This window comes from Pongo pygmaeus, chromosome 5, assembly GCF_028885625.2.
Source record: "Pongo pygmaeus isolate AG05252 chromosome 5, NHGRI_mPonPyg2-v2.0_pri, whole genome shotgun sequence".
Classification (NCBI taxonomy): domain Eukaryota; kingdom Metazoa; phylum Chordata; class Mammalia; order Primates; family Hominidae; genus Pongo; species Pongo pygmaeus.
Window position 1 is genome coordinate 124500418 of NC_072378.2, and position 26115 is coordinate 124526532.

At 35.6% G+C, this 26115-nt stretch overlaps 1 protein-coding gene across 2 annotated transcripts in view; it reads left to right on the forward strand.

The window, feature by feature from the left end:
* The window catches only part of NKAIN2 (sodium/potassium transporting ATPase interacting 2), a 1025024-nt gene that overhangs the window by 483701 nt on the left and 515208 nt on the right, over positions 1 to 26115 (forward strand). For both annotated transcript variants that reach the window (XR_008503244.2, XM_054492310.2), the window contains exon 2: positions 986 to 1123. Coding sequence is in view for 1 of the 2 variants with exons in the window: in XM_054492310.2 (XP_054348285.1) it covers positions 986 to 1123 (138 nt within the window). In the remaining variant the exon portion in view is untranslated. The remainder of the gene's footprint in view (positions 1 to 985; positions 1124 to 26115) is intronic.

Here is a 26115-nt window from a genome sequence, read left to right on the forward strand (position 1 = left end):
GAGGGCAGGCAGGAAGAATAAAGCCAACATTCTGCTTTACTTTGTTGGATCTGATGAGATCTTGCTAGCTTCCTAGATCTCACTTTGGGATGTAAAATGGTACTTTCGGACTACCCACTAATCTCAGTTTGTTGTTATTTTTGGTTAGTTGGTTGGTTTTGTTTTTCTCCTCTCACTGCTTAGATTTTTATATGTCTTAATTATAGTTGTGAGCACAGATGAAAGTAGTATAATTTAAATCGACTTAAGTGTCTTGCTTTTATAACCGTGATGCTTGATTTTTGTTTTTGTTTTCCATTGTTCTAATTTTCTTTTAGGGTCCTTTTTTACCTGGTAGCCAGGTATGACAAAACATCATATTTGATCTATAATACAACACTATTAGGACTAGAAGGACCCTACACACCTCGTCAAAGTCCTTCATTTCACAGACGAGGACCAGACACCCAGAGAAGGGAAATGACTTACGTAGGCCACTGCAGCTACTTAGTGGCAGATCCACATCCAGAAATCTTTGTCTTACTAAAGGGTTCTTGCTACAACTCTTGCTAAAGATTTCTTTTTCCTCCACATCAAACTTCCTTTGTTCTATTCTCAACTTATATAATGACGTTTGAACAGATCTAGCAACAAACTCTTTATGTGGACTTCCCTGACTTGCTGGTTGATGACTTCAAATGTTTGACAGTGCACATGACAATGTAATTTATCCTATGACTGCAAAGATGACATCTTGTGAATACTGCTTGATTCCTCCACAAAATCATCCCTGGAAGGCTTGTAGGTGTCTATAGATCACAGCTTCCATAGTGGTCCTTTGAAAAAAACTGAAAATGTCATTCTCACTGTTAGTTAAAGACAAATGCCAGATATGGTAACACAGTTATAATTGCTAATTATGTTATTAATAATTTTATCCTTTTTTCCTCTCACCACTGTGCTGTTTCTCACATGCTGATCTGTCCATCTTGTTTTGCTATTCTAGGTTTGTGTGCTGGAGAGGCAAATATTTGACTTCCTTGGATATCAGTGGGCACCTATCCTGGCAAATTTTGTACATATTATTATCGTCATTCTTGGTTTGTTTGGAACTATTCAGTATAGACCTCGTTACATAACAGGAGTAAGTACATTTTCTGCCTTTTAAAAATCTTATTGAACTAGAGAATGATGTGCAAACTCCAAATGCCTTGAAAACTTATGTGTATAATCTATCTTAAAGATGTGGATACTCTCTTTTAAGTACCATGTGTTTATTTTCATAGTTTCAGATTCCATCAACAGTAATTGAAAATGTCAGGTTTAAAGCACTTGATAGTGAGTATAATCAGATTGAATTCTCATAATTTGTACTTTCAGCAAATATTCTCATAATTACAAGCCAAACTGTGTCTCTATGTTTCTGCATTATAAAGTCATGCTTTCTGGTTTAACAGATTTTAATGGGAATTTTTTCTCATTTTAAATAATCATATTTTATACATTGAATAAAGAGTTTAAAATCAATAGAAATGAACATATACTCTTGATGTGAAAATATTAACACACATTAGGGCTAATATTTGGCATAGGAGAAAGCCAGAATAATCTGGACAGTTGCCTCTGTGTTCTCCATAATTCTCTTTTTGGCTTGGAGGAAGTATTTTGCATTCCCACTCAAGTTAAACTTACTTAGCATAAAAGTGAAATCCAACTGTATTTCAGTTACTATGGGAACCATAACTCAGGGTTGCTTTTTTTTAAACTTTTGTATGTGCCTCAGATCTCAGCTACTGCTCTTCATTAATGTACATTTTTTTCTTTTTAGTTTCGTCGTTTTTTCTATTTCTTCTATTTTTGACAAAAGAAATGTCTATCGGCATTTATTTAAAATTGTAAAGCAGGTTTGTGGTAAAAGCATGTATATAAGATAAGTGCAGTGAAAGCTCTGCCTTGTTCAACACAAACCGGCAGCCCTTCTCATGTTTTATGAAAGCATCCTCATTAAAGATGTCCCTGCCATGACCTGTTCTCTCTGTCATCTAGAACCCAGGTAAAGCTCATTGGTACAGAGCCAGGCAATGTCGTGGTGGCTGGAACCAAAGGAGTCACTGTTGGGCTAAGGAAGAATGAGAAGCCCATAGTCCTCGCCTCCAGGTGCATGCCCAGCCCCTAGTGCATGTTACTGCAGAGGCTAGGTAGCCATCTAAATTTTGTAAAAGTGGGAGGAGTTCTGTTGCAGGGTGAAGTTTTTTAATGCACAAGATATGATAGTATTGTCCATTTTCTTTTAAGAATCGTAATTTGATACAGTGTAGGGCGGATTGTACAGTGGTTGAGAGTGAGTCGTCTGAAGTCATAATATCAAGATTGAAATCTTGGATCTGCCAGATTCTGTGTGACTTTAGATAACTTCACCTCACCAATCTTTAATTTTCTTATCTTTAAAATGAAAGTAGTCATTACATTAACTCATAATGATTTAATTAATTGATATATATTAGCCATTATATGAAAAAAATTTAACTTACCTTTCTTGTTTTATTAGACTTTGAGGTTCCTTCATGGTTTTATTCTTACAAATAATGGTTGCTTTGAATATCATTATATAAATATTTCATCTTTATTTCTGATAAAGTTCTTGGGATAAAATCTAGATGTGACCCAAAATATTTGAACTATTTAAAAACTCAGAGGTTAATTTTGAGGAGTAAGGTGGATTTTTATGAAATGTCCTTAGCACCATGCTTGATATTTAAAAAGCCCCCAAAACATATTAGCTATAATATTTTTGTTTTTAATTATTATTATTTAAAAATAATACTAACCTGTGTAGCATAGCAATAGGCTGAAAGGAAATTTAAAATAGAGCAAGGTGTTCTAGATGTTGGATGAACTATTACTGTCCCTTTTATCCTAAGATGCTACAACGCAAAAAAAAAAAAAAAATGTGGGCTTTCTATGTATCAAATTATTATCTCATCCCTTTGAATAAAGACATACCACAGATCTTTCACTACTGGCTACTTTCTCTGGCATGGGGTAAGAGTTATGATGCCAAGAGAAAACACCTTTAACATTGTTAGAAGTTTTGTTTACTGAGACTATTAGACACAACCTGAACTCTTTTTAAGGTCTTAACAATGAATTTCAGAGCCTTGATTTCATCTTGACCAGTAACATCACTGTGAATTTGGATTTTTCCTTGAGACAATGTCTTTGGAAATCTTTTGCCGTCTGGAGATGATGTAAATGATAAACATTTTTTTCCAACTCAGCAAGTCCTGGGTTGGAAATATATCCTCTAAATTCTGCTTGAAAATCTTTCTTTAGCTCATTTCTCTCTTACAATATCATGCTGTCTGTGGCTAAATGATAACAAATAGCACTGTCATCTTTTTTTTCTTGGAAATCCCCTTAACCAGACCCATAAACTCATAGGTGTATTTTCTATCTTTCCAGTTATTGAAGACAATAGCTAAGATAATTGTTCTGGCAGTAAATTCCTTGAGTCTTCTTTTCTCCAGTCCTCAAAAACAATTTCCTCTCTCCACTCAGAGTCTCCTTGCTGCCCTCCTGGCGTCACTTGCCTCCTTATCTCAAAACCAGTACTGTGTGTTTTAGGTTTAAGTATCACTGACTTTCTGGTACCGATATCTGTTCTAGGTATCTATGTCTGTGTAACTTCTGTGCAACAAACTACAGTTGACCCTTGAACAATGTGAGGATTAAGGGCACCAAACCCCCTACACAGCCAAAAATCTGCTTATAACTTTCTACTCCTCAAAAACTTAACTCCAATAGCCTACTATTGGTTGAAAACCTTACTGATAAACAGTTGACTAACACATATTTAATATGTTATACGTGTTATATACTGTATTCTTGCAATAGTGCAAGCTAAAGAAAAGAAAATGTTATTAAAGGAAAATATATTTACTACTGATTAAATGGAAAAGGATCATTGTAAAGGTCTTCATCCTCTAAAAATGTAGATCTTTATAATTTTTATATTTGCCATATTTTCTCTGTAATATTTTTACATTATAAAATAGCTTGACATAAAATATAAAATAATTTGATACAAAAATAAGAAAGCATTTCTTTATTTCATGACTGAAGATTAACATTTTGCATATTTCCTTTGTGTATATACAAATGAAACATGTCTGTGTATGCTATATATCCAAATATGTCTTAATTTTAAATTGAACATTATATGAAACAATTTAAAAATTAATACGACTATTTCATTGTTTCTTTAAGCCTTTAATGTTATACATTATGCTATTTTCGTATTTTTCTATTAGATTAAATAATTCCCTATAATCATTTCCAACAAAAATACTCTCATCTTTTTTTGTGAATCATTCCTTAGGAGAAATACCTAGGTATAATCAAACAATATGAACAATTTTAAGGCTTTTACTATATAATTCACAATAACCTATCCAAAATTATTTTACTGAATTATCCTCTTACCAGTGTACAGCAGAGTTGATTCCACTGCACTTTTGCTAGCCCTGTGTATTATCTGTTCTCATAGTTGTGAATTTGATAGAAGAAAAAATGTTGTTTTCATTTTTAATTGTATTTCTAATCTTAGTGAGTTAGAATTTTTCATATGTTCATTACCCATTTTTATTTTCTGTTTGGGGAATTGTCTTTGTGTGTGTGTGTGTGTGAGATGAGTTTCGTTCTTGCTGCCCAGGCTGGAGTGCAATGGCATGGTCTCCGCTCACTGCAAACTCCACCTCCCAGGTTCAAGCGATTCTCCTGCCTCAGCCTCCCAAGTAGCTGGGACTACAGGTGCGTGCCACCATGCCTGGCTCATTTTTGTATTTTTTTAGTAGAGACGGGGTTTCACCATGTTATCCAGGCTGGTCTCAAACTCCTGACCTCATGATTTGCCCACCTTGGCCTCCCAAAGTGCTGACATTACAGGTGTGAGCCATTGCGCCTGGCCAGGGATTTGTCTTTTGGTCTTCTTTGCTAATTTTTTACCCTCCAGTCTTAGTGTTTATCTTAATTTATGTAGATAATTTAATAAAGACATTTACCTTTAAAACATCATAAAGCTTCCTTTTGATACTTATGTCTATCTTATTACAGTTAACTCTCTTTCCATTTGTGATATTTTCTGCTGCTTTTAAGATTATGAAATTCAAATACCATTTTGAAAAAGATAAGTCTTCATTATCCTTATGTCTAATTTTACCAAAACAAAAAGGCAGGTTTTCTGATATTGAGACTGAGGACATTTGCTATATTTGAAGAGCTTCAAATTATTGATGGGACATTTTATTTAATTGATCTTGCCTCCCCCACAAAAAATTATGTGGACATTCTCTCAAACCATTGAGCTTGTAGCAACAAATAAATGAGAGTATTGGTAATGATTTTTGTTTTCTTCATTCATCTTCTTTTTCACAGTAGCAAAGAAAAAAAGATTAAAAATTTAAAACAGATAATTGGAACAAGAACTCATTAGTGCCATAGAGAGCCTCTGGCACTTTGCAGAATATAGTATGCTGAAGGAAAATGAAATAGATATTTTCAGGTCCAAGCAAAGGAAACCTAAAGCCAGAATTCATAGAAAGAATCAATCTTGTATAATTCTCTACCACATCAAATCCCAGAAAATAATTCATAAATAAATATATACAATGGCTCCCAGGAAAGCATTATTTTACATCATAAGTGGAATTATATAATGCATCATCATTTGGGGAAGTAGAATGTGATCTGAGATATCCAGTGTTTATTAAGTTAATGATAAAATAATGTTAAGGAGCTGCACTGACACTAAGGAGCTGCTTTAGGTTATCTAAAATAATCTGAGGAATATGTAGGTTCCTATCCATTAAAGGTATAGCAACTTTCTCAGTGATATTACCAAAAACAAATGTTGCTGTGTAACATGCCAAAAATAAATTATTTCTCCCCCCTCCCTCCCTTTCTTCCTTACTTCTTTCCTTTCTTCCAAACTCAGTCTCCAAACTAGAAAAAAAAAGTTTCAAAATAGCTGAAAATCTATTACTGAAATTTTATAGAAGATAGTATACTAAAATGACAGTAATATTTGTAAGAATCATTTCTTGTTTCTTACCAATTCCATCACTGATTCTCCTGTATATCTACCTTTCTTCATAAATTCTATAACCCTCACATTAACTTGACAAAACTTTTGTTCAAACTCATATGGAAAGGAAATAGTAGAGTTAGGAGGTTGACACAGGTTCTCCTGACAACCAGTCTCTCCTTGTAACCACCACAGTGAACTGCCTCTTAGGGGCACACTTCAGAGACCCAAATCTATCTGATAAATGAACGAAGGTGCTGTTAAGTTGTGGGCAAATTTAAAATTCATTACAGCATTTGCGATTTCCAGAGGATTTAGATTTTAAGTTGTGGTCTGCCTCTCCCATATCAAGGATTATGTTTTTAACTCCTTAGTTAATGGAGAAATAATCTCATGTTTCAAGAGTTTAGAACAGAAAACTCTTAGTGATGGATATTTTATTCATGCGGGAAAACAATAACACAAACTATCTTTAATCTCTAGTAACAGTGAATTAGAATGGCATGTTGTTCTTTTTCTATGGCACCCAGCTTTTTGATGGTGATTTTACATATATGCATATGTACACATTCATCTATACAATATAAGTTATATCTAATATCCATTATAATTATATGTTAACGACAAATGATCTATTTCTACATTTGCTATTTGTAAAGAGTTTCAAATAATTGATGGGAGAATTTATTTCTATGTAATTGAATAAAATACTCAAAACATATTGGAAATACAAAAGACCTAGGAAACACCAATATAGACATACATACATACATATCATTATGTCTAATGAAGAATCTTTCTATGACACCAAGTTAGACTACAATAACTAATTCTAAAATCAAATGAAGGAGAAATATTGGGATTGGTTTCCTGTTTTGTTACTGAAAAAGCAAGAGATTAAATTCATGTGTTTAAAGCTGATTTGATGAAGCAAGTCATCAAATGATGGTTAGAAAGAGAAGCCAATACACATGAATCTTCATTTCTTGTGTTCTAAGAATTGTAAACTCTAAGACTGTAATAATAACCCTGCTTACTCTTCCAAAATAATAAAAAAGTAAATATTTCTTTTAGTCCACATTTTAAAGTTTTGAATGGTATTTTCTGATTAATGCTGAACACTGAACTTCTGTTCACCAATTTAGGCCACTTTTTGTTTTACTACATTTTTTTTAATGTGATACATATGGTAGTTGGTGGCTGTTGATTTCTAGATTGATGTACATCCTCCTTCTCCCCAGTGAGGCAAGGTCAGCTTCAGACAAAGTGTCACCTGCTTTGACTTCCTTAACTTTGCTTTTTCTAGAGCCAACATGGTAAAGAAAAGGATCCCCATGGCATCCTGGCCAAAGCATGGGGCCACAGGGTGACTGGAGCACCAGAGACAAAGACAGGATTCATTTTGTAAAAAGATTATGACACGGCAACTTGAGAAATCTATAGACACCTTAGTGGTTCTGTATAAGTAAAGAATTGCATACTCAATTTGCATGGGGGAAAAATGCTCTAAATTTCTAGAATTTACTATTTGCTGATGATTGCCATGATTTGATTTTTAATTGTCCATGGAGCTCAGGTCTCCATAGAGACTATCACCAACAGCAATAAATCAGGAGCACTGTGTCTATTTTCCAGGTCATATGCTTTTCTAAGACTAAGAAATGTTACCTCCCTAAAAATTTTTGCACTCCTACAATTCATTTCTAAGAAGTCATTAATCTATGTTCAAGTAGTTGTTTTGCCACCTTTATTCAATTTTTCTAGGAGAAAAAAACATCTGAAAGAAAACTTATTGCAGCTAAAGCATTAACAAATGCATGCTTTCTGTGTTGAGGACAGAAAATCAATGTAGATTAGAGATGAAGAGGCTTGAGTTAGTAGTAAATTAACAATACTTCTAATGACTTTAGAGTAGTTATGAAAATAAGTCCTTTCCCATAAGCCTTGAAGGGAGGGAGAAAAAAAAAAAAAAACATCATTACAAGTTTAATGGATTTAGCCTGTAGTCCTAAAATAAATGTAATAATGCAACATTGCAAATGCAATTTATTCTCAAAAGAATGTGTTCCCTTGGGGAAATGTGGACCATTTATTCTACAAGAAGATATTTTGTGCTCTCATTTTGGTGTTAGACTATGACTAAAGATTTATAGGATGTGGTACATACAAATAATTACATTTGACAGTTTAGATTCATTTTTTTAAATCATCTAATAATTTTTGAAAATGAATTTTGAAGAAAAGATATATTGTGATATGTATAAATATTAGTTTCTTTTTCTAAAATAAAAAAATCAGATTAATTTCTGTAGGTTTTTTTAATCAAAAAGTAAAATTGGGCTTATAATAAAATAAAACTTCGTTTCCATACTCTTCTCCAGCTGTTACTCATCTCTTTATAGTTCTTCTGGGGTTACCTCAGAAATGTGTGTGTGTGTGTGTGTGTGTTTGTGTGTGTGTGTGTGTGCGCGCATGTCTGTGTTGCTAATTGTTGATTTTTCAGCTTTAGACAGTATCTAATAACGACCTGCCCCAAATCATTTGGTCTAATTTATTTTTGAATTATACATTGTTTTTACAGGTTTTCTTTCCCCTCTGAAGTTTCTGATTGCCTTTTTTTTTTGTAAGAAACAAAACAGGCCTTGCTTAAGTGTATCTTAAATATATTTCCAATTCATGTGCATTCTATTGCTTGATATTCATTCTGTTTTAATTTTTGAAATCCACTGCTTTACTATTTGAATTTAATCCAGTCCCTTTATATTTGACCATCACTATCTGTAGCTTTTTGTTTTTAATGCAATGTTCTTCTTCCCTGGAGATTTCTCTTAGTACTCTGTCATTTTACTCCTTCGTAAACCGTTTGTTCTCAAGCCCTATTATATATGTTTCTCCCTTCTTCTGATTTGATTCATGCTTTCTTAAATTCCATCTATTATCTCTTTGATATTCTTCAACAACTTCCTGAAAAGCATGTTTGTGAGATAAACTTTCTGAGTTTTATCTGTCTCATGACAGAGAATGACTTTATTCTACCTTTACACTTGAGTACTAGTTTGGCCAGGTGCAGAAGTCAGGGTTGAATATCATTTTTTTCTTAGAACACTGAAGAAATTGTTCACAATCTAAGAAGCAGTGTTACTGATGGCCAGTCTGATATCAATCTGTAAATAACTTTAAAAGAAGTGCTCGAGATATTCATTTTATTCTTGTTGTCTTGGCATTTCAAAATGGCATGTCTAAATGTGAACTTATTTAAAACTTGTGTAGTCTTTTTTTATTATTATTTAAACACTTATAGAAGACTTTGTTGTGGCTCAGAAAATCATATCCAATGTATGGCAATTTTGAATTAAAAGAGTAACCTCAAGGTCTCTCTGACCTTCCTTCATCCTCTGTCTCTAGATCCTCTCTTTCCCAAAGCACCAGGAGGCCCTTTCTCTGAAGTTCACTTGTCTAACTGAGGTAAGTTCTTCCAAAAGAAATGCAATTGTCTTGAAACCCCTCCCTAGGAATCTCATCAAGCAGCCAGGGAAGATTAATCACTGGAGAACAGATTAAATGTCATCTGCATACCCAGACAGCCTATCACTTATTCTTCTGGAGGCTGCTCTGAGAAGCTTTATCTGCATAATAAGACAACCTTTGTTCATCCTGTGGTTCTTCCTTTTTTCTCTCCCTTAACTTGTCTCCACCTCCCCTGGAAGCCCTCAAGCCCCTATTCCTTTATGGTGTAAAAACTCAACCATCTGGCTCCTCCTTTGAGTTTTATATTTTCTGTGAGTCTCATGAGCTTAAATAATGAGTATGCCTTTTCTCCTGTTTATCTATTGTCAGTTTATTTCAGCAGACTCAGTTGTCAAACCTTCAGAGGGAAAGTTTGAACCTCCCTACACCTTCAATTCTGGAATTTGCATGCATCATTTTGATGATTCTTTATGCTTTTCAACATTTGCCTTTGCTATGCTATCCCCAGGTAATTTCATTTAACAGTTATTTTATATTATAGTTTTTAATTTATTTATGAAAAATCTCCTTGTTTTCCCCAGAGAAATAAACTCCTGGCTGATTCTAAAAGTGGTAGAGGGTTATTGCTGTTTTCCAGCCCACTTTACACACTGACCTTTGGTCATATGTTTCTTGCCCAAGTCTCCAGAGTATGCAAAATTCTCCCTAGCAGTCCAGCATTTTTTTGTCTCTTTCTCTTCCATACATATTATAGACTGGCAGTTGCTTCATTCTGCTCATTAATCAATATCCATCTCTTTGTCTTCCTCCTCAGACAATTGGTTGAAATCTGTTTGTTGCTAATGTTTTATTACTAATAGTTGTAGGACTACATTTGTTGTATGCTCAGTTTGCCTTTTTGAACCAAAAGTGTAACAATAACTGTTAGATTGCATTAAGTATGTTTTACTTTGGTGTAATTTCCTTTTTATCAATGAGAGCTGAGCAGATGACTTTTTTTTTTTTTTTTTTTTTGAGACAGTCTCTCACTCTGTCTCCCAGGGTGGAGCATAGTGGCACGATCTCAGCTCACTGCAACCTCCGCCTCCCAGGTTCAAGTGATTTTCCTGCCTCAGCCTCCCAAGTAGCTGGGACTACAGGTGCCCACCACCACACCCAGCTAATTTTTGTATTTTTAGTAGAGACGGAGTTTCACCATATTGGCCAGGCTGGTCTCAAACTCCTGACCTTGTGATCTGCACCCCTCAGCCTCCCAAAGTGCTGGGATTACAGGCATGAGCCACCGCTCAGGCTGACATTGTTATACATGGTATGGAAATCTAATGGCTTTAAAAAGCCATTAACTGTTTGCCTGTTAGATGGTAAGCACAATGCAATGCGTATACCATCATAAGAAAGTCTCCAGATGTTAACATTTTAACAGAGGAGGAAACAAATATTTAATCAAGTGAATGCAATACTTTTCATATGGACTATGCTAGAAGTAGTATGTAGAGAATAAATCAAATTACTCAGATACTCAGAACAGGTTAGGCAATCAACTGGGATTGGGGGATCCTGGAGGGAGGGCAGGATGATTCAAGAGGTGCTTTATGGAGAATATGACCTATAAGCTGTGATTTAGAGTATCAGTAGTATTAAATATATCACTGGAAAGACAGAAAGAGGGGAAATTCCAGGCAGAAGCAGACAAAGGTAACAACAAAGGCAAAAAGCACTGAAGTGTTAAAAATATAGTTGTATTTCTATTAATTTATATTAGAGTAGCATGGTTGCTACACAGGGGCTTGTTGAAAAATAAGACTAAATATGTAGGCAGGAACCAGATTGGAAAAAATCTACTTGACCATGGTAAATTATTTATGTGGGGCATTATCAGAAAATTGGAGAGTTTTATATAGGGAATGGTTCTGAGCTGCTAGCATCCTAGAGGGAAGGAGAGATATAAAGGTATATGTTTATGGATCTTTTTTGAGAAGAGACAGGGTAATGTTGAAGCCATGCACCAAGACAAGGAATAAAACAAGGGGAACTATTGAGGAAAATGTTCAAAAGTTGTTTTAGACTTGTCAGTTTTTTATTAGTCACATACGTGTGACCAAATAGGGCTGTGTCCTCAATCCTTTATGGACTGTTTCCTAATAACTTGATATTACTTTTAAATAAAAACAGCAAATATTTTCATACATATAGATGACATGACTTTATCATCATAAGCTAAAACTGTCGTTGCTGAGTGTCTTTATTAGATACCTGGTATGTTAAGTAATTAGTAGCAAAAATGTAATAATACCATTCAATTTTTCTGAAATGACAGTGTTTGGGGGGAAAGCCTCCAATATTTCACTAGCCTATATTTAGTTACTCTATACACAGAAATATCTAATATAATTACTTAGATGTGCATTTTGCAACCAATTTATTTTATAAAGTACAGTAGGCAGAGTCATGGCATTCTGATTTTTTATGACTAAAGACGGAACTTGAGTATGTGCACCCAAAACAATTATCTGGTTTAAGATCAATTGCAGCAAATTTTTGTTGGTAGAATTTGTGGGACATTGATTGTCCTTTGTTGATTGGCAAGAGAAAACCCAGTATTTTCTCTAAAAAGAATCACGATCCTGGTATTAAGCTTCATTAGCCTGTCTATGTGGAGATGAAGGGTGGTTTTTTTTGTTTGTTTTGTTTTGTTTTGTTTTTAATCAGGCACAAGTCTTATCTGACTCCTCAGTTCCTGGTGTCATTCCAAACACCAGCTAACTGCCCACTGAAGCCCATGAGCCTCCATATAACCAGTATGAGAGACTATCTGCCTTTGTAGCACTTTTTTTTTTTTTTTTTTTTTTTTTTTGAGACAGAGTGTTGCCCTGTTGCCCGGGTTGTAGTGCAGTGGTGCAATTTTGGCTCATTCAACCTCTGCCTCTCCAGTTCAAGCAATTTTCCTGCCTCAGCCTCCCAAGTAGCTGGGATTACAATCATACACCACTACACTCGGCTAATTTTTGTATTTTTAGTAGAGAAAGGGTTTCACCATATTGGTCAGGCTGGTCTGGAACTCCTGACCTCAAGTGATCTGCCCTCCTGGGTCTCCCAAAATGTTGGGATTACGCACGTGAGCCACCACACCCGGCCTCGTAGCACTTTTTGGTAAAACATCAAAATTACTGTCACTTGATGTGACTGGAAAGGGGTCCAGATCCAGACCCCAAGAGAGGATTCTTGGATCTCGTGCAAGAAGGACTTCAGGGTGAGTCCATAGAATAAAGTGAAAGCAAGGTTATTAAGAAAGTAGAGGAATAAAGAATGGCTACTCCATAGACAGAGCAGCCCCAAGGGCTTCTGGTTGCCCATTTTTATGGTTATTTCTTGATTATATGTGAAACAAAGGGTGGAACATTCATGCCTCCCCTTTTTAGACCATATATGGTAACTTCCTAACGTTGCCATGGCATTTGTAAACTGTCATGGCACTGGTGGGAGTGTCGGAGTGAGAAGACCAGACGTCACTCTTGGTTTTGGTGGGTTTTAGCCGGGTTCCTTACTGCAATCTGTTTTATTAGCAAAGTCTTTTTTTTTTTAATTTTATTATTATTATACTTTAAGTTTTAGGGTACATGTGCACAACATGCAGGTTTGTTACATATGTATACATGTGCCATGCTGGTGTGCCGCACCCATTAACTCGTCATTTAGCATTAAGTATGTCTCCTAATGCTATCCCTCCCCACTCCCCCCACCCCACAACAGGCCCCCGTGTGTGATGTTCCCCTTCCTGTGTCCATGTGTTCTCATTGTTCAGTTCCCACCTATGAGTGAGAACATGTGGTGTTTGGTTTTTTGTCCTTGCGATAGTTTGCTGAGAATGATGGTTTCCAGCTTCATCCATGTCCCTACAAAGGACATGAACTCATCATTTTTTATGGCTGCATAGTATTCCATGGTGTATATGTGCCAATTATGACCTGTATCTTGTGCTGACCTCCTATCTCATCCTGTGACTTAGAATGCCTAGCCATCTGGGAATGCAACCCCATAGGTTTCAGCCTCATTTTACCCAGCTCCTGTTCAAGATGGATTTGCTCTGGTTCAAAGGCCATTTACATTGAACTTATCAAAAGTTCAATTAAGAAAAAGGATATTTATGGAGAATTGCTTACAAGATAAGAGGTTCATGTATTCTGCCAGACCCTAATGTATCCTAGGCAGACTTTCATCCCTATACTGAGTCAGTTTAATGTTGGCAGTGTGTATTATTTTATATTTTTACTACTGAAATTATTTTATTAATGTTATTAAACTACATTGAGTGATTTTATAAGAAACACACTTATGACACTTATTTATTTATTGGGAAGATTTAGTTGAAAGTATTGCTTTAAATAGGTGCACAAGAAAAACAATCTACCTCGTCTCAATCCTGAAACTAGTGATACTTTCCTTGTGCATTAGGTTGATCTAATGGCAATAGCAAAAATCTCAGTCAACTTCCTGAATTTAAATGAAAAGACTTTTTAGCAGTCTGCTTACTGTGTTATAGCTATTAGTATTCAGTAAGTGATCTTTACTATATTTAAGTAGTTTCCTTCAATTATTAAGAATGGCTAATAATATTTTATTACATATCTTTGAAGCTGTATGCTAATATCTCTTTAAAATTTTTGGATGCATTGAATTAGATTAATAAGTGTTCTGATATTAATTTAACTTTCCATTACTAGACTATACCTTATTTGTTTGTAATGTGTTATTCTTTTCTTTGATTGCTATATTCAACTTTTACTATTTTTAATTACTTTTTTGCATCTTTATTAAAAATGCAATTAATTCATAGCTTTTTACTTGTAATATTTTTAAAATTATGCAGCCTTAAGAAAATAAATTGGGGAAACTTTTTTCTGTGGTATAGAATAATTCAAATAGGATTGGAACTACAAATGTTCTTAGAACTAATCTATGAAACCATCAAGTCCTGATACTTTCATGAATGGCAGATATCTAATTATCTTTCCAATCTTTTCTACAATAATTGATCTTTTCAAATTTTCCACTTCTTGCATGATTTTGGTGATATAAATTTCATCAGAGCATGTATTTTCTAGAGCATTTGTTTCATGTTATTGTCATAGTTTTATTTCAAATTCTATTGCTCTTTTTAGAATTTCTTTGATATCACTGGGTTGGTCTTTTTTTGCATACCCTTTTTTGCTCATTTCATGTATTAATATCTCATAAGAGAAAAGTGATGACAGATAATATCAAAACACCTCATTTCTGCTTTTTTATATTTTCTCTCATTCCAAGATAATGGGAAGAGGCAAGTAGGCACCATTTCCAGGATATTTGCTAATTTTTATGGCAATGAGTGTAGCAAACTGATAATGTGAATCAATGAATTTTTTTAGTGTAGAGTTTCTTAGTATAATGTCTTAGTCTTTTTTACATTGCTATAGCACACTACCTGAGATTGGATCATTTGCTTATTTATTTATTTTTAAAAATGTTTATTTTAGCTCAACGTACTAGAGGCTGGGAAGTCCATGATAGGGTGACTGTATCTAGTTAGCTACTGGTGAGAACCCAGTTCTGTGTCATAACATGGCGGAGAAGTAGAAGGGAAACTGGGAGCATGTGAGAGGAGCAAAATAGGAGGGGCGGCCTCACTCTATAACAATCTGCTCTAGTAGTAACTCATCCAGTACCCAGCGAGTGAGAACTTACTTATTCCCTTGAGAATTAACCCAGTTCCATAAGAGCAGCATTGATCCCTCTCAATGACCTAATCACCTTGGATAGGCCCAACCTACCAATATCCATTCATAGCACATAGTCTGTTTGTCAAATAATAATTATAAACAATTATTTTTAAAGGTTTTGACTGCAAAAGGGTTTCAGCTTCATGTTAATTCTGAAATTGATTAAAGACTTTCACTGACCACACCAGCAAAATTAACACTACATAAAGAAAGTCTTTGGTAGCTGTAATTACTACAAAACCCCTTTTGTATAACATTCTTTATACTATTTATTTCAAAATAAATCTTTCCTTGCAAGTATATAAGCAGTACTCTGAAGTTGACCCTTCAGAGGTTTTATGAATTGTTTTATTTGCCGGATGCTTTGTGATTGCCCAGCTGACTCTTTAAGGAAATAGTTGTCATTTTCCTGGTCATCTCTGTGTTGTATTTGTAGATGTCTTGTCAGTGGTTTTTGGAAATGTTGACTCATCTGGGAACTCCATGCACAATAAGATGTTATCTACACCCCACAGTTAAACTTCTGTTTGACTAGACCTGTCATTTTCTGAAACACAGCGGAATCAATTTTTTTCTTCATATTTTTTTCTTTTAAAGATACCAGTTATGTTTATGGAATTTTATAAAAGAAATGTTTGGCTGCAAGTATTAAACTCATTTTATCTAGAATTCATTTTTATGGGGGTGTCATGCAGTGAAAATTTGATACGTGTGTACACAAAGATTTCCCTTGGAAGTGAAGCGACTACCATTTTATAGTACAGTAAAATTGGAATTATGAGATGTCCTATTTTAATTATCTTCTTGTTTTGAAAGGTTAGTGTTTAATGGGGAGTTTCTGTGCTTACATTTACACTTAAAGTTACATTTTCAGAGTAGTTTGTGCCTAAGAATTTATCATGGAGCAAAACTATAATTTGGCATAATTTTCATTCTATCTTCAAAAACCTTTGTGTTGTCTTCCTTCTCCTTGTTCTTTTCTTCTTCTTCTTCTTACTATTATTATTTTATTTTTCTTATTTTAATGCAATAAATTTAGTCAAAGGCATGAGAAACTCTGTGAACACTTTGAGGGGTCTGTAGCATAGTGTTGTTTAGCTGACAATTTAGTAAAACTAAGACAAACAGCCCCATACCTGCAGGTTAGTCTAGAATAATGGCTTGAACCTGCTTTTTATTATTGCTTATTTACATCATATAGAATAAATGCTGACACTGGCTGCTGTGAGGAGAAGAAACTCACTGATTAGCAAGGAGATTAAAAAACATAAGCCAGTTTGAAAAATCCTAATTTTATTTAAGGAGAAATTAGTATCATTTGTAATCTCTGCTATGCCATACTACTATTGATGCATTAGGGTTGAAAGTGAATGGATTTCAATAAGCCAGACAGAACATTTCTTTCAGATATCTGATATCAAAACAATTCTCAGGGCACAATATAATTGTTTTCTGAACTAAAACATATATAATGCTCCTGGAAATGTTTTCAAAAATTATATTTCTTTTAACCAAGTCAACTTCCCAATCTGAACTCCCCTTTACTCTTCTCCATAAAATACTAAAAATAAATGAGACTTCAGGGAACATATGCCAATTTGTCAATCTGGTGATACCTTCTCTCTTGTAACCATTGCTACATCCTTCATTATAGTAAAAAGACTATCTCAATGAATAACATCACTGTTTATGTATAAAGAACAGCATAATTCTATTTTTAAAATTATAAATTTAAAAAATTTTAACTCTTCTCTTTTATTTAAATAATGTATAATTCCTCCACAATTGCATTCTCTTTCACATTCACTACCTTGGATGCAAATTTCTTCATGGGTAAGCCTCTACTCAGCTTTCACTTCTCCTTGTATATTAGAGTATAATGAACACAGTTTTTCTATGCTAGTTTGCTTTGAGTTATAATAGGATATGTACAGAATAAAAGTATAAAATTGAGGTTTATAAAGCAAGAAATGATGGCATAAATGGAGTTGCTAGAGGAAAAAATTCTCAGTTATGTTTTATTTCAAAACATCTTTGATGACCTTATTTGATAGTTATGGAAATTATTTTACATAACTGGTTCTAATATTTTCCCCATCTTATCATTTTATGTAGCTAGGTATATGCAAATAAATGTCCGAGCAGAAATCATTATAATTTCATTTACAAGAATGTTTATGAGTTCAGATATTCTTTTGAAACATGCAATAATTTCATAAAATGAGGAATGTAAAACTTATATAATTAAAGATTGCATTGAAAACCAGATTATATAGATGTTGGAGAATGGTGTACAAAACATTCTAGAAAGATAAAAGAACATAGACTCCATACAAGGGACCACACCAAAATTCCTATTGTTTCCATCTTTTCAAATGTGATATGTGGATAAATTATGGGGCAGTGAAGTAGTTTTAAATTAATTTCAAATTTTCACAGAGATATTAGGAGCAATTAAAATCAAGGAAATAGGAATTGTTTAGGTTAAAAGCGTTCAATTAAGACCCAGAACTTTTACTGGGCTTCTTGATGTGCCTGCTTCTTTAGTGTTGTACATCACACACATGGACACACATAAAAAAGTAGTGCCTATTTAGGCACAAAGTCCTTCACCATGTGTTTTGGACTAGATCAGTCAAACCAGCACTAAGACACTGAGGCAGCTTCCTTCTCTCAGATGGCTGTACAGTCTGCAGAACCATGAGCATTTTCTCTTTCATAAATGATACACAGCTTTCACTAGACAATGATTAAAACCAGATAATAATAAGAAGAATTACCATGATGACTAGTATGTCATAAAATTATGAAAACTTTTATACATACAGTTGATCCTTGAACAACATAGGGGTTAGGGATGCTGACCCACACACAGTCAAAAATCTGCATATAAGTTTTGACTCCCCAAAATCTTAACTACTAATAGTCTATTATTTATTGGAAGCCTTACTGATAACATAAACAATTGATTAATTAAAACATATTTTGTATCTGATATGTGTTATATACTGTATTCTTACAACAAAACAAGCTAGAGAAAAGAAAATATTATTAAGAAAATAAGAATAGAAAACATATTTACTATTATGTAAAAGCAGATCATTATAAAGATCTTTACGCTCATCATCTTCATGTTGAGTAGGCTGAAGAAAAGAAGAGGGGTTGGTCTTGCTGTCTCAGGAGTGGCAGAGGCAGAAAAGGTGGAAACTGGCCCCCCTGCCCCGTGTGGCTCTCAGGTGGGCCGCAGCACCATACTGCTCTTACTTCCTCTCCCTGGATCATACCACCCTTCTAGTCAGTTCTGATGAAGAACCTGGTTACCTTGGTTGCTGGTGAAGGATTCACATGCTTATTATGGTTCTTTTCGTTGGGAGCCTCCGAACTTAGCTGTTTCCGAGTCGGCCATCTTGGCCCCGCCACCTCTCAGTAATTTTTAAAGCCATGATTTTCTCCGTGTTTTTATATGGAACAAAATTGGGCATTTGGCAAGAAATCACCAGTTGTTCATAATTTAAATCATTTCTTCTCTAAAACCCTCAAAATTTCATAAGAAGTTGAGGTCACAGAATCTGAGGCTAAAAACCTGACTCTAACAATGAAATGTGTTAATGCATCCACTTTTATACAAGTCAAATAAACTCTTTACTTTGGTTTCTTTTTCACATCAGTTATCAGTTGTGAGTATGGAATGAAAGGTTAATATAAAATATTAAGCATGTGTCTTGCACAAGTAGACTCTCAAATGTTATCTATTATGTTAATAACTTTCACTTCCTTGTCTATTTCAACATAATCCTTGGCCATGTTTTACTGAAACTCAATAGCAATAACACCTCACCTAGGAGTCAAAATATTTCTGAACTAAGAGATAATCAAAATTGCTTAAATATTTTTCTGAATAAGGTTTCAATACTCTTTTAGCAGAACTTTTTTTTAATGTTTTTTATGTATCACCTTCTCACAAATCTCTACAACCATGTTTTGTGTAGCAATATACCTGTTTTCTTCTTTATCTCTTTCTATTTTTAATGTTTCCATTATGATTTTCAACTTTCATAGCTTAGCAGAAAAAGGTCCACTACTTTTTCAAACCTGACTTGTTGTCGTGATTCGAATTACTAGGAATGAAACATTTTCAATCTGACACCGAAAAGCAAGATAAATATCATGTGTGGTGAGAAACTGCTGCGCTAAAGATGTTCCAAAATGTTCATTGTTCACTATTTCCATAATTTACCTGTCAACAGCTCTATTTATTTGGGGATTATTTTTGTGGGTTATTGTCTACACTCAGGCACAGATGATAATGCCACACACATTCTTCCGGGATAAACAGAACTATAAATAATATATAATTTTAAATATAGAATGATAAAGATCCCAGAAAAGCAGTCTCTCGCCTTCTGTGAACTCAGCAGATAATGCATGAATTGGTAATGCTTGGAAGGACAGAAGACCCCGTGTCTATTATCAGTGGGGATGCTATCGTTAAACCACTTTAGAACAGCACAGCAAATGGTTTCATGTAAGGGCTGCTACAGGACTTCAGTGAAGCCTTCAGAGAACAGTGTGGTTTTAGCCTGCCTAGGGCTAATGATGTATCAAGGATCTCTCCACAGTAACCATGTGTGACAGCTTGTGGATAGGCTTTGTCCTCAGTAAAGAAATAATCTTATATTAAATGACTAAGCATTTTAATCCACTTAAATGTTTTAGATCAAATTGATTCTTGAGGCATGGGAAATCACTGCCCTGGCAGGCAGAAAGAGACATTGATGCTCTGTTACATCTGGAAAATGCCTGTAGGGAGTCTACTACTACTCAGAGAATCCAAGGCTTCTTTCTGAAGGACAAGAAGAGAAAGAAGCAGCAGCCACAGCAGCAGAAACAGCAGCAGTGTAAGAGATATCAGAATATCAGTGCTTAGAAGACACATATGAGGAAACTGCAGAAACAAAATTGTAATAAACATAATTTCTAAAATTCACTTTGGAAATCACTTAGATTTATACGAATTGCCTATCACTTCTAATCTGGAGACTGAAACTGATAAAAACTCAGGCCTTTTAGAATGTTACTGGACTCTAGAGTTTGTTTTTCCACTGAGATATATTTTTCCTACATTTTCTCAAAATCGGATCATTGCTTTAAAAAGAAAAATGATTTTTTTTAAAGAGTGGTATTACCAAATGTAGCCTTTCCTTGACGATTTATGATGTAAATTGTTGTTATTGCAATAAGGAAGATAAAAACATTTATTTGAAATAATAAGGAAAATGTTGTTTCTATGTCTTAAAAATAACATTGTCATAGATATTAGTATGCATATATGCAAAATTCCATGATTTTTCTTCAAATTTTTCCCCTGAAGTATACATTACCCCTTCTTTTCCAGTTCTGCTTCTGTTTTCTATTATCCTATGTTTTTCTATTCTGAATAAGTACGAAACTTAATTAGACTGAATTTAATTGTTCACTGAATGTTGCCTACAAAAATGTATAGAAATGTTCAATTTAAAAGTGTAACTCAACAATGAAGAGTGTTGTACTTTGTCGAATAATCTGTTTCACATTTCTTTCCCAGTATGTGTGATGTTTCACATTATTTCACATGGCAGAGAGAATTCAAAACTTGTTCTGTTGTTGCTGTGTGTATGACTGGCGTATCTCAAATCAGCTTTCCAGAGGCAGAGCTGGGTGACCCAGCATCACCTGGAAATGTCACCAACAAATGTTGGCAGGATGGTTGAGAGAGAGAATATTTAAAATTCTTTCCAACCCCCAATTCCTCTTTATATGGTTTGTCTGTGTCCCCACCCAAATCTCATCTTGAATTGTAATAATCCCCATGTGTCAAGTAGGGGGCCAGGTGGAGATAATTGAATCATGGAGGTCATTTCCCCTATACTGTCCTCATAGTAGTGAATAAGTCTCAAAGATTTCATGGTTTTAAAAATGGGAGTATTCCTGCACACACTGTCTCTTTGCCTGCTGCCACCCATGTAACACATGACTTGCTCCTCATTGTCTTCTGTCATGACTGTGAGACCTCCCCAGCCATGTGGAACTGTGAGTCAATTAAACCTCTTTCCAGTATTAATTACCCAGTCTCTGGTGTGTCTTTACTAGCAGCCTGACAATAGACTAATATAGTAAATTGGTACCAGTAAAGTGGGATGCTGCTGTAGAGATACCAGAAAATGTGAAAGTGACTTTGGAACAGGGTAACAGGCAGAGTTTGGAACAGTTCGGAAGTCTCAGAGGAAGATAGCAAAATGTGGGAATGTGTGGAACTTTCATGAGACTTGTTGAATGGCTTTGATCAAGATAATGACAGTTTTATGGACCATAAGGTCCAGGCTGAGGTCTCAGTTGGAGAGGAGGAGCTTGTTGGGAACTGGAGCAAAGGTAACTCTTGTTATGCTTTAGCAAAGACACCACTGGCATTTTGCCCCTGCCCTAGATATCTGTGAAACTTTTAAATTGAAAGAGATGATTTAGGGTATCTGCCAGGAGAAATTTCTAAGTGGCAAAGTGTTCAAGAGAAAGAAAAGCATAAAAATTTGAAAAATTTGCAGCCTGATGATACAGTGGGAAAGAAAAACCCATTTTCTGGGTAGAAATTCAAGCCTGCTGCAGAAATTTGCATAAGTAACAAGGAGCCAAATGCTAATCACCAAGACAAAGCAGAAAATGTCTCCAGGGCATGTCAGAGAACTTCGCGGCAGCCCCTCCCATCACAGGCCCAGAGGCCTCAGAGGGAAAAATGGTTTCCTGGCCCAGTCCGGGGCCCCTCTCCTGTGTGCCACCTAGGGACTTGCTGCCCTACATCCTAGCCACTCTAACTGTGGCTAAAATGGGCCAAGGTACAGCTCGGGCCATGGCTTCAGAGGGTGCAAGCCCCAAGCCTTGGCAGCTTCCACGGGGTGTTGAGCCTACGGGTGCACAGAAGTAAAGAGTTGAGATTTGGGAACTGCTGCCTAGATTTCAGAGGATGTATGGAAATGCCTGGATGTCCAGGTAGAGGTGTCCTGCAGGCACAGAACCCTCATGGGGAACCTCTGCTAGGGCAGTGCAGAAGGGAAATGTGTGGTGGAAGCTCCTATAGTGTCCCCACTGGGACACTGCCTAGTGGAGCTGTGAGAAGAAGGCCACCATCCTCCAGACCCCACAATGGTAGACCCACTGACAGCTTGCGCTGTGTGCCTGGAAAAGCTGCGGACACTCAACACCAGCCCCTGAAAGTGTTTAGGAGGGCTGCTGCACCCTGCAAAGCCACAGGGTCGGAGCTGCCCGAGAATGAGAACCCACCTATTGTATCAGCATGACCTGGATGTGAGACATGGAGTCAAAGGAAATCATTTTGGAGCTTTCATATTTGACTGCCTCATTGGATTTCAGACTTGCATGGGGCCTGTGGCCCCTTCATTTTGGCCAATTTCTTTCATTTGGAATGGACGTATTTACCCAATGCCCATACCCCCATTTTACCTAACTTGCTTTTGATTTTACAGGCTCATAGGCAGAAGGGACTTGCCTTGCCTCAGATGAGACTTTGGACTGTGGACTTTTGAGTTAATGCTGAAATGAGTTAACACTTTGGGGCACTGTTGGTTTTGAAATATGAAGACCTGAGTTTTGGGAGGGGCTGGGGTGGAATGATATGGTTTAGCTGCATCCTGACCCAAATCTCACCTTGAATTGTAATAATCCCCCATGTCAAAGATGGAGCCAGGTGGAGATAACTGAATCATGGGGGCCGCTTCCCCCATACTGTTCTGGTGGTAGTGAATAAGTCTCACAAGAGCTGATGTTTTTATGATGGGAGTTCCCCTGCACAAACTCTCTTGCCTGCTCTCATGTAAAACGTGACTTTGCTCCTCCTTCGCCTTCTGACTTGATTATGAGGCCTCTCAGCCATGTGAAACTGTGAGTCAGTTAAACCTCTTTCCTTTATAAATTACTCACTCACAGATATGTCTTTATTGGCTGTGTGAGGACAGACTAATACAATAATCTGATTCTTAGATTTCTAGGCATCGAATGGTTTTTACAAGTATTGAAAGTTTTCCTCCATGACACAGACTATCCATTTTAAATATTACAATAAAGACTTTCTTGTTAGTCATTCCTCAGTTATAATATTGTTTTTATAATTTTTGAGTATGCTAATATGCCAAAATAGGTAATGTTTTTTAATTTTTTTTATCTGGAGGATGGTCATTTTATTTAAACTAAGCTATCGTATCTTTGATTTTTGCATGTTAAGTTTCTTATATTATCTTCAGGTGAAAACTAATTAAAGCAAAACAGAAATAAATAATTATCTGCCATGTTCCAGGCACTTTGATATGTAAAAGGTATGCAATATATAAAATATTATCTTCAAAGGGTTCACACAACAAATAAATAGTAAGCTTGTGTACATTATTGGAAAAAAGAAAACTTAGAAGAAACATCCATGTCTGACTCATGAATTAATGAAGACACTGTAGAGAAGATAAAATTTGGGCTGAAACCAAGAATACATGGTATATTGCCAGGCAGAAAACAATCTAAGACAGGTATCAAAATATGGAGAGGCAAAGCAGCAAGAAAGAGCATACCATATTTAGAAGACTTCCCAGGCTTCTGCACAGAGTTTATGAATGAGAGCAGAATTAAATTGGACCTTTAATGTAGACATATTTTGGCCTGTGAAGCAGGCATCTTTGGTCTGATTCAATAATTTAAAATTAGATGGGGTATGTATGTGCATCTTTCAGGAGAGAAGATCTATTATTTTTAACACTATTAGAGAACTTTAAGGTGCACAAAATATAAAAAACAACTTGTGTAGATTACAGACAACCATTGGTAGTTTTTAAAATACAGAATGATATGATTAATTTTAAATAGATTTTAAACAGAAAATCTTCCATGAAATGGCCATATATGCAAAGTGACCCCCAAAAGTGGAAGGAGCCAAGAAACCAAAGAACATGGCAAACAAATCCAGTTTGTTGGTGAAGGGGGATTTATTGGGGAACTTATGTAAAGCATAGTCTTCGGCAGCAGCAAGACAGGTAGATCTCTACACTGTTACTCTTCAGAACCAAGGCTTACTACAGGGAAAGAGTGTATGTGGTCTATAGAGACAAGTAAACACAACCCTTGAGAACAGACAAGAATGCTATGTGTCTCAAAGACTGTAATTTGTGCAATAACATTAAGGTTGCTTTAATCTAAAGACAGTATTTATAGTCAGTACATGGTCTTCCACTAAAGACAGTAAATGAGTAGAAATCAGGAAGCATTGCTGGGACTGGCATTAACCAGAACTGAACAAGGTGGGTTAGCATCCAAGATGGAGTTACTTTTGTCTCTACAGGGAAGTTATATGATCAGATATAATAATCAATCTGGAGACAATATAAAGGGTTAATAACAGGGGAGAAGCACCTGAGTCTGAAAGAAAAATTATCAGACCTGCAGTATTCCCAGTGAAAGATGAAGAGGACTTGAACTGGTGGGGCAGTAATTAAAATGGAGACAAGAGAGTGGATTCAAGGGATATACAGATGAGTGAATCTGAATGATTTGTTCATGATTGCAAGGGAAAAGTATCAAATGGAACTCAAATATTGGGCTTGGGTAACCAAATGAGTGAAAATGCCATTTACTGTAGTGGGTGATGAAAGGCAAACCAAGTTTTGGCATGGAGATGATGGCTTTAGTTTAGAAATTGCTTAATTTAAGGTGCCTATTGACAACAGGTTGAAACTGCCAATCAAGCAGGAATGTATAGGAATCTGGAACTCAGGAAAGTAATATTGAATGGATACTAGAGACACTGTAGATTTGTTTAGTCATCAGTATTTAGATCAGAGTCAGGAATAATAAATAATAATTAACCCATTTCCACCTTCCCATCCATGCCCATAGTGAGCTTTATTCATTGACTGAAACTTCTTACTGAGCCTAAATTTTATCTGGATTCTTAATATGGCTCTGCATTTATTAATCCATTTTCAGTCATAGAATTTGACATTTGATTTAATTCTTTCCTATATGCTTGATATAGACCATAACCGAAGGCAAGAATATGTGGTATAAGAAGAAGAAAAGCATACATATAGAGGCCTAGTTAAAAATATAAAATGAGTGCAGAAAAAAACACAAAGGAGATTTAAGAAGTATAGTTAGAGTAGAAAAACGGCTGCAAGAGTAGTGTCATGAAAATTAAGGAATCATGCATTTCAGAAATAAGCGAGTAGTGGTCAATAGTAGATCAACTACTCAGAGAGATCCAATTCCTTATAAAAGTCTGTAATTGGCCAGGCGTGGTGGCTCACGCCTACAATCCCAGCACTTTGGGAGGCCAAGGTGGGGGGATTATGAGGTCAGAAGATAGAGACCATCCTGGCCAACATGGTGAAACCCCGTCTCTACTAAAATACAAAAAATTAGCCAGGTGTGGTGGTGTGTGCCTGTAGTCCTGGCTAGTCAGGAGGCTGAGGCAGGGGAATCGCTTAAACCCAGGAGGTGGAGACTGTAGTGAGCCAAGATCATGCCACTGCATTCCAGCCTGGCGACAGAACAAGACTCATCTCGAAAAAAAAAAGTCTGTAATTGCCTTCAAATTAAGATATAATGGATAACACTAACTTACATAATGTCAGGAATTGTAGAAAGAGAAACAAGATTGCTGTAGGTTAATATGGAATCTGAGATGATGAAGGATTTTAGTACACATTTAAAAAAATTAGCTATGAAAGAATGAAAAATGGGTAGTGGTAGCTAAAGGGAATGAAAGGTTTACTTGAAAGAAGAGTTTTTCCTTTTTAAGAT